The sequence below is a fragment of the Rhodnius prolixus genome, unplaced genomic scaffold (assembly GCF_049639745.1).
Source record: "Rhodnius prolixus isolate KJV_2025 unplaced genomic scaffold, Rpr scaffold_6, whole genome shotgun sequence".
NCBI classification, from domain to species: domain Eukaryota; kingdom Metazoa; phylum Arthropoda; class Insecta; order Hemiptera; family Reduviidae; genus Rhodnius; species Rhodnius prolixus.
In genome coordinates this window covers 25,314,323-25,328,034 of record NW_027411634.1, presented here as the reverse complement: position 1 = coordinate 25,328,034, position 13,712 = coordinate 25,314,323, and the positions used below count along the sequence as shown (strand labels likewise).

The 13,712-nt window shown below is 32.5% G+C and overlaps 1 protein-coding gene across 2 annotated transcripts in view; it reads right to left on the bottom strand.

Annotated features, from left to right (window-relative positions):
• Positions 1-13,712, bottom strand: part of LOC141461305 (orexin/Hypocretin receptor type 1) — a 304,429-nt gene that overhangs the window by 16,103 nt on the left and 274,614 nt on the right. For both annotated transcript variants that reach the window (XM_074142238.1, XM_074142239.1), the window contains exon 6: positions 4,862-4,996. In XM_074142238.1, the coding sequence (XP_073998339.1) occupies positions 4,862-4,996 (135 nt within the window). The remainder of the gene's footprint in view (positions 1-4,861; positions 4,997-13,712) is intronic.

The following is a 13,712-nucleotide window of genomic DNA, read 5'->3' as shown; positions in this document are numbered from 1 at the left end:
ACCAATACGTGGTTCACACTGGGAGATATAGAACGGCCATAATTTTACAGAATTTCATGTCCCAAAAAAATTTCAACCCTTTATATCTTCTACATTTATAGATCTGTGCACGAAATCACTATAGTTTATAATTGAGAAAAACAAAGTGTATAAGAGAACAAAATTCCATACCAATACGTGGTTCACACTGGGAGATATAGAACGGCCACCATTTTACAGAATTTCATGACCCAAAAAAAATTCAACCCTTTATATCTTCTACATTTTTAGATCTGTGCACGAAATCACTATAGTTTATAATTGAGAAAAACAAAGTGTATAAGAGAACAAAATTCTATACCAATACGTGGTTCACACTGGGAGATATAGAACGGCCATAATTTTACAGAATTTCATGACCCAAAAAAATTTCAACCCTTTATATCTTCTACATTTATAGATCTGTGCACGAAATCACTATAGTTTATAATTGAGAAAAACAAAGTGTATAAGAGAACAAAATTCCATACCAATACGTGGTTCACACTGGGAGATATAGAACGGCCATAATTTTACAGAATTTCATGACCCAAAAAAATTTCAACTCTTTATATCTTCTACATTTTTAGATCTGTGCACGAAATCACTATAGTTTATAATTGAGAAAAACAAATTGTATAAGAGAACAAAATTCCATACCAATACGTGGTTCACACTGTGAGATATAGAACGGCCATAATTTTACAGAATTTTATGACCCAAAAAAATTTCAACCCTTTATATTTTCTACATTTATAGATCTGTGCACGAAATCACTATAGTTTATAATTGAGAAAAACAAAGTGTATAAGAGAACAAAATTCCATACCAATACGTGGTTCACACTGGGAGATATAGAACGGCCACCATTTTACAGAATTTCATGACCCAACAAATTTTAAACCCTTTATATCTTCCACATTTATAGATGTGTGCTCAATGTAACTATATTTTATAATTAAGAAAAACAAAGTGTATAAGAGAACAAAATTCCATACCAATACGTGGTTCACACTGGGAGATATAGAACGGCCATAATTTTACAGAATTTCATGACCCAAAAAATTTTCAACCCTTTATATCAGTGGTTCTTAACCTTTTCATAGACGCGGAACACAATTATAAGTATATATTTTTCTCGCGGAAATTCGGTATTTAGCAAGAACTTAAAATTAAATTCAAATTAAAAAAAAAGGAACAATTTTTTGTTTTCGTATCTTTCCTAAGTTTCTAAATTTCAATACATTTAAAATTGAAATTTCGCGGAACATATGGACCATATTCGCGGAACACCGGTTAAGAACCACTGCCCTAAGGCAATGCAAGTTAATATTTTTTTCTTCTTCATAAAGATAATTACCTTTTTTAAAAGAACACAATCAAATATTAAATAATTTCTTGCAAATAAGTTTATTTATAAACAGTATTATTAAAATAAAGTTTTTCTAACAATTATCACAACAAAAACTTTTTCTTTGTCGTTAATTTAGGCTGCATTCCAATAAAGTAACGAAGATAAATGAATGCAAACAAGTGGAACAGCTACTCGGGTGAAACATTCCGAAACACACTGACTGCAAGTCGTCCAGTTGGGTTATTTGGAAGAGTTCGAGAAGAAAGATTTTGAACCAGGGATTTGCAAGTGACTGCAGGTTGAAATGGAGTTTCCTGTCCAGCGAGATAAAGTGTATTAAGATCTGTATATAGTCCGCAGATAGAAATAAACTTTTACTGTGGAACAATAATTAACTAAATTTGAAACATAAAATAAAAAAGTTGCTAATTTTACGATCTACTCTAGATGCAAAAGAGATAATATTTAAATCCAAGGCCAAGATCGGGAGTTGAACCCAGTATCAGTTCTGATTCTAATAATTCAGTTCTCAACATTAACCCCACAGACGTAGCCCCCCCGAGATAAGAATATTATTAAAGAATCTGTATGGTTATAGGGTTAAAACTAATTCCATGCTCAGCATGCTGGACATACAAGTATGGAAGAGAGGAGATTAACCTAATTTCAAGTGTAAATGTCATCACAGGTAGTAACATTAAAGCAGGAGCACTAGATGGTGGAAATTATTATATAATAATCTGTGTAGAAGTTAACTCAGGCGAGAAGGAACGTCATGCTATGGGATGCGTGTTTCCAACCCACACATCCTATATTTATCACTCGCAGAATTTGGACTCTTCCGCAAGTTGTTCACCTGTACATGTAAGCTTTGTCACCATGCACTTGTCTTAGCCTTCGACCACTCTTTGAAATTGCTAGAAACCCAAATTAAATTTACTCAAAATAACATTATCAAAATCTTTGTTGAATAATAAGTTTTTACCGCTTCTCAACCTTTTGAAACAAAAATACTGTTTTTTTATTTTATTTTGAGTTTCACTAGGGGTACATAGTTTGATATCCCAATTTGAAATTAAAAAGAAATAACTGAAGATTTTCTTTTACAATTCTTGAGTTACTGATTTGTCGAAACATTTAAACTTAGACCTCAAAATAAACAAATAGAATTTCCCCACAGAAAATATTCAAACAAAAAATTAATCTAGATATAAAGTTTAGAGAAAATTGTGGCTAAAATGAAAAAAACCCGTATAGTAAAATGGAACTTAGGGTTTTGGAATTTTCGACAAAAAATGGAATTTTAGCAAGGCATTATAAAATATAAAATTCTTTAAGAATTTGAATCTAGATACTTATTAGCTTTTAAAACAAATGGGCTCATTGTGGAGTTTATAAAGAGAAACTTCTTGTCTAAATAAATAGTCTCTTAAAGGAATTGAGATGAGAAGGTAGAGAATCATGTATTCCCTTTTATATCATTTTATGCATTATTTTGCAGAGAGTCTGTTTCAAATAATAAAACTGTCTATGTGACTTCCTGAGCTAGGTTAGAAGTAACACTCGTAACTTTTAAATTAAATCATTTTGTGACTAAAATATTCTACCGTTCTGTTTAATAGCTAATAAATAAATGTACCGTAATAAGCAAAAAATTTAATAAATTTTACAGTACAACAAAAATGAATCCAATTGTTCTTTTATATTAAGAGGATTCTTGATTGCACTTAGTTCACGGTGCAGCCAATAGATAGTGCAAGAATCCACTAACTTTCAGTATTTTTAGGGCAAATCAAAGAATTTTCTTTTGTAGGACATTTTTCTCTCACTATTTTAACAAGATAGTTAAAATAATATATTTTCTTCTATAAGAAATAATCTCTGAGAGAATTACTAGAAACATAGGCAATAATTTACTTCAAAATCAATTTACCAAAAGTGGATTTAATGAGAGATGTTAATTATCTTTACTAAAATTTTAATTTCAGAGGAGAATTATATGTAGAATTTGTATCTGGGAGTTAATTTTTTACTTTTTCAACTGTCGGAAGATAACATTTTTTAAGTTATCTGGAAAAGATGTAATTTACTGATAGAAATTCTGGTCCTATTATGAATTCTTATTTTTAAACTGATCTGTGTAGAATTACTCATTCGACACATGGGGTGCGCTGACGATTGGGTGATAACGGCCTGCACGATGTATGTATGCCATAGCTGGAGCTTTTCAGGCATTTGAGCAAACATTAAATAGAATCGGTGTACAAATTAATGAAGTGAAAACTGTATATTGTACATGAAAACCCCAAGAGACTCAATCAAAGAAGAGAAAACCGTCGAAGATGGTAAACCAAAAATTTGCAAGGTTAAGAACCATTTAAATATATAAGAGCAATTGTCATCGAGTTAAATGACTATTAAATAGCATTATGAAAAGGATCACTGCAGGCAATAAATTTCATTTGGACTTCCAGAGTTTGCTCTGTTTAATAAGGCTGTCCATAAGTGAAAATGACTGGTCCACCAGGTTATTAAAATTCACGGACGCTTGAGAGGAGACGTGGGTGTTATCTAATGAGGATGGGCAAGCTCAGAATGAGTGGGAAAGGAAAATCCTGATCTAGTGAAGGAGGGAAGATCGGTGATGGATTAGGCCGAATGCGGCGCAGCTCTCTGCAGGTCTATACCTTTATCTGGAACCAGAACTCGTGGCCTTTATTAGAAAAGGATGTCTTCGATGGTTAGGTCATTGAATCTTATGTGGGTGAATCGCTTGAGTAGGAAGATGACATTCCAGGGATCGACGCAATGAGGGAGACCTCTTTTAAGGAGGCTAAAAAAAATGGCACCCTAAGACTGGCGATTGAGAAGAGGAAGGTTTTGGAGGTCCTTACAATGCTGTAGCACGCTAGAAAGAGAAAGAAGAGGATGTGCGAGAAAGAAAGAGAACATAAAAAGTTCAGTATATTATCAAGAGCTTAGTTCGCTTGCTTTTGTTTTAAACGTTGAGCAAAATGTTCAGTTATCTCAGTGTTCCGTGATTCTTCTCAAGATAACATTCCAGAATAACCTCATAAATAGAATGGCAGCGTACGTGCTTTGATTTAAGCGATGATATTGCACAGATAATAATCTCGCTGACGCTTTTGTTGATGGAATGGTTGGCACTTCAACATTTCCAATAGGAAAAAAGATATTTTAGCCTCGCTACTTAAAAAATCAACTTCTGCAATTGTTGCAATTTGCCTTGAAGAAACTGTATTGAAGTATTGATAAGAAAATTTATTTAAGTGAAACCAGTGCAATTTCCTCTACCAGTATTTTCAAAGCAGAAACAACAAAATTTTCGAGTGAGACCAAGAAGCCCCCAGGTAAATGAGAGAGAACCCACTACTGAGTAGCGTAATTTCTCATCTTTTTTTAAAATACAGATTACTGTGAAAATAAATAATTAATTCATTTTTTCGTAAATAAAAAAAGCTCACTGACCTGCTCATTCTCCAAGAGGCGTACAACGCTGGAGTTGTTGTAGTTGGCAAGAATGCAATCCAGACAAACATTGTGTAAGTAATATCGAAATGTCCACTGTTTTCATACGTTTCAGTTAATGCCAATTTCGCAAGTCTGCAATCAAAATTAAAATTTTCTTAGCTAAAAATAGTAAAAGAGCAATATTACAATTAGGAAATAATAAGTAACTTGTTTAAAGATAGGTTGGTGAGAGTGAAGGTAAAATCCATTAAAATGTCCTCTATTAGCCTCATTCCAACAACTGATGCTACCAGACATCTCGAACTTTTGAAGTTTTGTAGTCTCTTGAAACCCAGCAAGCTGAATACCCTGTATAGCTGAGTACCACAATACATATTAGCTTTGCAGGCCTCGCCTCTTTACCGCTCGGCTACCGTGGCGCCTTAATTATTACAATTAAGGAAGAGATTAGGTTACGGTAGAGATGTAGATTCAGTACGCGAAGGTGTTTCGTTTTCAGGAATGCCTCTACACGGCGCACATGAATTATAATTCTAAATTAAATGAGTTAATAAAGATATTACGGTATCTTTTAAAGACGTCCCTAAAAGATTCCTCATTGGAATTTATGGAACAATCTTATCTACATAAAAGGGCTCATATCACTCCCTATTTGCAGAATTGGTGAAAGAGAGATTTGGTTCAAGATCTTTGGTCAGAAAACTTTCAGACAGCTTTGATGCTCGAGTGACTGGGGTCAAAACCGGACTGCATTTTTGTTGTTTTTGAGGAGAATACGCTTTTATTAAGGGCCCAGATGTACACTATGTAACATACATTAGCTAAGAGAGCTTGACTGAATTCTGGACTCAGAACGTAGAAGTGCCGAGGGGTTCGCGACCATTTGTGATGAACAGTTTTTTTAAGGAGAGAACACTACACGGAGGTGGATCCGAGAACAAATGACATTTGATATAGAAGGCTTAAATTAAAAAATTGATGTCTCAATAAATGGAAGGTTAAGTTCGTAAATGGTCAATCTCATTAAAACGGACAAATTAATGAATTTTAAATAACAGTTTGTTAATTATTGATAATTTATTTTTTTCTTTCATTTAATGAGTAAATGTAACAGCTATGCATGTATTTGAAATGTTGCCTGTTTGAATGATTACTGGTAAATCTACATTATGATACGTGTAGAGATATCAATAAATTATATCAATATCTGCCCCATCTGCACTGAGCAGAAAGTACATGCAAAAGTAGAGGATATAGGATATATCAGCGTAAGCATAATTAGGCAGCATCCAATCTAGTTGAAATTAATTAAAATACCCTTTCAACGGGATCATATATAATTTCTACTCCAGTTTATACATCCTATCATAAAAACCACGTTTAAATTGAAACTCTTCTCATTTAATCGCAATTAAAGTTTCATTGCAGATTTAACTTGGAAGATTTTTTTTTTTAATTGTCCGAACTTGATAGGCTAGTATTAAGTTGACTAAAAACTAAACACTTTTCGCTAGGTTTACTGAATTAAATCAATAACTTTTTTGCTAATTAATTAATCCATAACTTATTAATTAATTCCCATTGTAGTTCTGAAATTCCAGAACTTTCCACCAATTCAGACATAAAACCACAGCTGAGGCTTGTTGTCACATGGTAAAACTTGTAATTGAACATTCTAGTTAATACTTTTTGATAACTGGTTTAACTTTATATAAGCCCTTTATTACTTTTTAAAGACTTATTTTGAATGCTAATTAAAACCGTGTTTACGCCAAGGCCCGCTGCTTCTCGTTTAAAGTTTAGCGGTGTACGTTAACTTCTCTTAGACTAATCTTCCTTAATTGCCAATGACGACATAATTGACAAAGTCTTAAGACTTTCTACACTCAAATACTCAAGGGAAAACTAAAGGTAAAGTATATTGTAAAGCAACAAATCCTGAAGTAAACAATCTTGTCATAAATTCTCTAGTAAAAGACAATTTTCGTTTCTGTAAAGGGATTAAATTGGTGTGGATTGCACAAAAAAGCAGGAGCCCCTTCTTTCTGTAAACTCAATCAAGATGAATAAAAGGTGCTAACAGATTATTAATTGTAAATTCAAATAGGTTAATTTGGTTCAAATAGTGTTGTACAGTGTACTTCAGTTACTTGAAGGGTACCAGAGTATTTTGGTCAAACATATTTTGTATTGATGGTCTTAACTCTAAATTCTCAAAGAATTGAATGAATGGCTGAGCCTGCATTTCATGAATTCTCAACTTTAAGGCAGGATCTATTGACTAATAGTCTATTAGACATTTTATGAGATTTCCAGATAATGTGACATCACACTTGTGTTCTTTTGTGTTGAACGCTTTTTGTTTTGACTAAATCCAATTTTTTTTATGCTGTGTAATGAAGTAAAACTTATTTTATGAAAGATTCCCGCAACACGCCTAAACAAAAAATTGGTAGGTTATGCAGAAAATATTGAGAGTGAATATATATATATATATATTAGATTGGTGGATTATGCATAAAATTTGGTAATGAGTCGTCTTCTAGAAGACAAGGAAAAAATAATCGTTTATTAGTTGATAGGCAACATCATCTTTGGTTTTTTAAATACAAAATAATAATTCAGATTTCATCTTAAAAGAAATGAAGTACTTGCAATAAAGATAAAACAATTAAAGCGTACCAAGGGAATTGCTACTTCACATTAAATCTTATCGCCTGTATAATAGTTAACAAAATTTTAAGTTTCGCTAAAATCATAATTTAGAACAATGATGTGGTGGGAAATGTGAATTTCTGGTATTTTTTTTTAGATTTTCTTGGTTTTCCTCGAAAAATACATCAGCGGAAAAGTTGAAACTAGTTGCGCTGACTGCACATAATGGCCTTCGGATCTGCTTGATTTTGTTTGCCCCCCCCCCTAACTGAATTAAGTTGTTCTGAAAGGATACTTTCATTGGCTTCTCTCTAACATGCAATTTCCATGCACGATAGGGTCTTAACTGCTTTATGAAATATGCGAGAATATAATTAGAATTCCTGTTTGCAGACAATCCTAAATAAAAATTATCACACTAAAAGAACTCAGTAGAAGCAAGAGGCTTTGAGCGATTCACTTTACTGATTATTTTATTGTAATATATTCCGAAAACTTAATTAAAAAAAAAAAAATTAAGGAAAACTGAATGTGGCACAGATTTTAAGTTATAGACTGTTTACGCAAGTTGAATCTTGTTGTAGAAAATCAATTTCGGCCAATATAAATTCAAATAGCTTCCAATAAATGAAAGCTGTATGTCCAAGGACAAGAAAGAGAATTTTTATATTCTTAAATTATTTAAGAAAAAGAATAAGAATGAAACATATACAACTGTTTTCAATGGAGAAAATATTTCCTTTTTTCAATTAAATTACAAAAAAGAAAAGAAAAGATTTCTGCATTAAAATAAATTCAGGCATGTTTTACACTGTTTGGAAAATATGTAAAAGTTAGCTTCAAAATGTGCACACTTTTTAAAATGTCTTGCCGATTTAGCCAGATTATGCAATGCGAATAATTCTATTCATTTTAATATGTCTATTGCAAAAAAGTGGATAAATTGTACATATTTGTTAAATCATTTTAACTTCATTTAACTTTTTTAATATACACTCCCAGTCAAAAAAATGGCAACACCCATAAATTTTGGAATTTCTCTGGAAATGAAGTTGTTATATTTCATAAATATGCTCATAAATTCACAATAAACAAAGCCTATCAAGAATAATCAAGTTTATTAAACAAAAAATTAAAATTGAACTCATGTTTAATTAAAACACAATTTGTTTCAAAACAACACAAAATATTAATTTTTTTTTTTTTTAAATTGTACATTTTTTAGGTTAAGAACAGAATTTTACAAGAGGTATTGCCTCCTCTGGCTTTAATAACGACTTGCATCCTTTTTGGCCTACCTCTAAAAAGATTTTCAATAAAATCTTGGTGGATGTCGTCCCACTCACCCAATACAACTGTCTTCAGCATTTCAAGTGTGGTAGGAGGAGGATCCCGCGACCGAACCTTCCTTTTAAGATTGTCCCACACATGCTCGATTGGGTTCAGATCGGGACTTCTTGCTGGCCACTATAACTTAACGGATACCGGTTGCGTTGAAGTACTCAGAAACACATATTGCCTGACTGTACCGTACTCCAGGTCTTCTCCGTACGGCCATCTTGACTGTTTAGAGCCACCCTCGTCTCATTAGTGAATAGGACAGTTTTCCATTCCTCTTCAGTCCTTTTAACATTCCTTTTAACAGTAGACTCTGAGATAGTTATCCCCCGAACATCAGCAACCAAGTTTTTAATGCTTGAGAAGCTGTTGAACTGCTTTTCATGAGCTCATGCATTTTAATAAAACGATCATCAATGGGATCTGTGACTTTTGGCCGTCCTGAATTTCGTCGTCTTGAGTGACGCCCTGTTTCTCTGGCCCTTAATGGCCATTGAAACAGTAGAGAAGTGAATACCAAGTCGACTAGCGTTGTTTCGCAAAGATTTTCCTTCTTCGAAAAGAGTTATTACTCTTCTCGAATCATCACGGCTTAAACCACTCATTATCACTTGAATAAAGAAAGAAAAAAAGAACCTGATGTAAGGGGCAAACTAAAGGTAAATACAGACTGAAAGAGAAAGTGAAATCAATCAAGATAAACATTTAATCCTTCGTTTGTTGACAAATATTGAGTAACAAAGGTGTTTAATAATCCCTGCTGTTTCTCCTGAGCTAATTCATAAATTAATCCTATTACAAGAAGTAAAGTAAAATGTGGGCTAGGCTTCAAATCTAAAAAAAAATAAAAATTTATATGTGTTACGATTTTTTTGACTGGGAGGTTAAATCGTAATTAAAGTAATTAAAAAACATCCTTATTCTCTCAAACTAAGTACTGACTGAGAACTTAATATGTATTTTAAGTAACTTGTCACTTGTGAATTACAATTAAGTAAGAACAAAATGTAACTAATTTTATGTTTAGTAACTAATTAATTTTTTGTTTTATTTGTTCTTTTCTTTAAATTTTGTTTACCTTTTGTTAAAATTAAATTTTTAAGGGATACCGAAAATTCAAACAATGGCTACCAAAATGTTTCCCAAATTTGCTGTTCTCCTTTCTGGAATTTTAGAAGATATCTAGGTATTACCAGGTGGTGTTTTAAATAATAATCTATTGTAAATCATTTATGTTTAATTTTCAAGGAATAAACTAGTAATTTATTTAATACAGTTACGGCGAATAATAAACGTATTATCATGAATTTAAGCAATTTGAATTTGAATTTTTTAAAGATGCTAGGCATTAGATAAAATGGCAGGATTCCATTCTTTAACTGTCAATATAAAAAATAATTTATTAATGTTTTATATAAATTCAGTTAAGATTTAATAAAACTAAAACATTTGTCGTCTCGCAATAGTTTTGCTGCATACACGCATTAAAATGTAAACTCTTAATTAATTTACTAAAACAACCCACTTGAGAATAAAGCTGAAGCTTTTTTGCATATTGTTGGTAGACGCTTAGGGACCTTTCGTTTAAGATTACCTATACTAAATTTAAGTAAATATTTAGAAAAAATCTCAACATTGCAGAAATTACTGTGAGAGAGCGTACAAAGAGAGAGCCATATTTTCAAAAATATTTTTATATTTAAGCGAGAAATTTTTAAAAGCAATTTTCTCAAACATTTTCTTCTCGAATTAAACAGAAAATCTGCACAAAATTCCAAGAGAAAATAAAGATTAGCTTTTTCATCTCCTATTTACATATTATAAATTTCAATGGAGCACAACATAAATCTGCTTTTTGCTCTCCCTTTTTGAACTCCTTTTTCTAGGTGAGGAGGCGATCACTCAGGCGCACACGCACACACTCTGTAGTTTATCACTTGAAATGAAGCTGGCAACAGAGCGGCAAAAACAACAAGTGTTATGGGTCAGAAAATCAGCGAGCAGTTTACTAGAAAATAGTGTTTACTTTCCATTTTGTTTGCATTCACTTTTTTTTCCACACTTGTTAAACATGAGTATTATATATTAGGTATGTATATATATATATTTCAAATATATATTCTCCAACTAGCCGCCTTTAAATCGTTTACCTTTTAAACTGAAGTAAACTAAGATGAGGATCAATCGTTTGTATAAATTTTGATCAAATACAAACTTTGCTTTGGCTTAGCACATAACTAACAAAAGCAAACTATCTTCAAAAGTGTGTAATTAATATTGAACACATACGATCAGCAGCAGATTTAGGGCGAAGTGCGCCCGAGGCCTCATCTTCAAAAAAGGACTTCGAAATTTAAGAAAAAATAATAAATGACTAGCTGGTCATAAAGTATGTTTATAAATTAGGAACAGTAATTATTAGAATCTTCACATAATTATAACAATTAGTTATTGAGGCTAAGCAGTTAAAAAATAAATAATAAATAAATAAATAATAATAAAAATGGCAGACCCCGTGATGGGACTGAATTTAAATATACAACTCCGTAGACGGGGACGAGGACCTGCCCTTGGTTCTAATAGCCAAGGCTTGACAGTTTTTCCGAGAGACACCTCTCTCAGGGAGTATAGTTTCTTAAGGCCAGCAAGCTATACAGGGTGAACCAGTAAGTATTGTCCGTAGGCCTACTGTGTGTAGTACATCTAAAGTGGAGTTCAATGACGTATTGGCCAACTTCATATTTTCCACTGTTCTTGAGTGACGTCACTTTTAATTTTTTTTTCTAAAATCATTACTTTTTTCCAATAAAAATGTTATTGCTCAGAAAGTTTTAGTCCGAATTCGATTGTGATGACACGGTTAGAAAGACAGATAAATTTTCTAAAAATTGATACCATTTCGAAGCATAAGTTATTCTCCAAACAGCCTCAATCTTCCTCCGAATACTGGAAAAATAAAAGTAATCGAAATTTTTAAGAAAACTCATTAGGCCCTTACGTGATCATTATCAGAGCTAGGTGCTGGCACTTTTTATCTAAGATATATATATAAGAATATCTCTTTTACCATTGCTGGTCAATACAAATGGCATACCTCCTGATGTTCCGTCGGTAACTGGCCAAGGGTATTGAGCTAGATCAGAAAAGGACCCATACTGGTGGCGTAATTTTGATTTAAGCTTTTGGATAGGGTACGATTAGTTCAGAAAATATTTCGACAGAATGTCCAACAGTGAGTAGACAGTCTCAGGAGGAGAAGAAACGATTCTATATCTTGTCTGATTGAGATACAATCGCCAATTTGCGGTACGAGACCTCCGGCACTTTGAGGAGGTAATGCCTAATAGAACTGGTAAAAAAATAACGAACATTTTAGTTCTTCAACTAGAACAGATTTTTTTTTTTTTTTGGCTTTGGTTTTGGCGTCTATGGACCTGCCCTACGTTCTATAATCTAATGCAGGTCGCAGAGGATTTGATACTTCTTTTGAACATCCAAAAGCCAGCTCTATTTGACAAAAAATCATTACTATAAAGCAGAGAGCACTAAGTAAACGTGACTTAGTCTATAGAAATTTAAATACGACTTACTTACGATCCATTGTCCAACAACAATTAACCTACGACTAAACACATCAATATATATATATATATATATATATATATATATATAATATATACCTACATATATATACCTAAGGAGTTTTTAAACTAGCAAATCTTTCTCATTACACTTAAGCTAAGTATCCACTGAATTCAAATAGGCGTACCTTATCACTATTGTATTCATTGGCCGATAGATTCGGTTCGATTAGACTTGAACCAATACAATTTAATTTAAACACCAGCCACGAAGCTGAGAGAATAGCTGCAGCCATCATTTTATTCATTATACTATAAATTCATAAACAGAAATCACCTGACGTCGACATTTTAGTTAGTAGAGGGAAATTCAGTTGAAAAAGCGTTTCAATCTGACAGTGACTACACACGAATTTAACAAAGATGCACCTCACTGATTTTGAATGTTTATTATTAACAGTTCAGGATGTTTTGGGCGCCATATTATTTCACATTTCAATTAGCGCGTTGTTATCTGCTGATTGCAGTCCTAATGTACAACAAAAGCAATGAACACAAATAATGTGTAAAATAAAAAATAAACCAAAAAAGTATACAAGAGATTTTTCGGGCTGAAAAAGACGTGACACCCAGGTGAAATCAAAATTTTGCTTCTTGAACCAATACTGCAATATTTGTGTACTCGCATCTTTTAGTTGTGAATGGGGAAATTCGGCTAAATGGGGCCCAGCCCTGTAGTGTTGCTTTTACAGACCTAAGTAACGCTAACTATACTCATTGATGATAAAATGACAAGTAACGGTACATTCGTTTGCAAAAAATAGAAATGTGGCTTTATAAATGGTTTTCTTTTAAGAAAATCCTTGAAAGCTCAAAATTTGTTCAAATAGAGAACAAAAATTTTGACAATGTGATAAATTCCACTAGTTGTGTCCATTATTTAGGACTTGCGTACAATTTTATAATTATTTATTTTAAATTTTTGACAATTTTTTTTATATTCTTAATTCTGCCATAGTTTTTGAAGTACAATGTCGGCCATCAGAACATGTTCTCTCGTGAAATCATGAAAGATCAGTGATCAGTATGAAGAAAAAGTCTTAGGACAGCCAGCTGTACTCAAACCCGGGATCACTAACTACTAAATGATTCCGTCGATGAAGAAAATTTATTAATTAGAATCTTAAGAGTTGTTTTTTGAAAACTGTGAAAATGATATTCAACTTTCTTACTTCACTTTTTGTTTTGTCATTAAATTGTTGAACCTATGACGG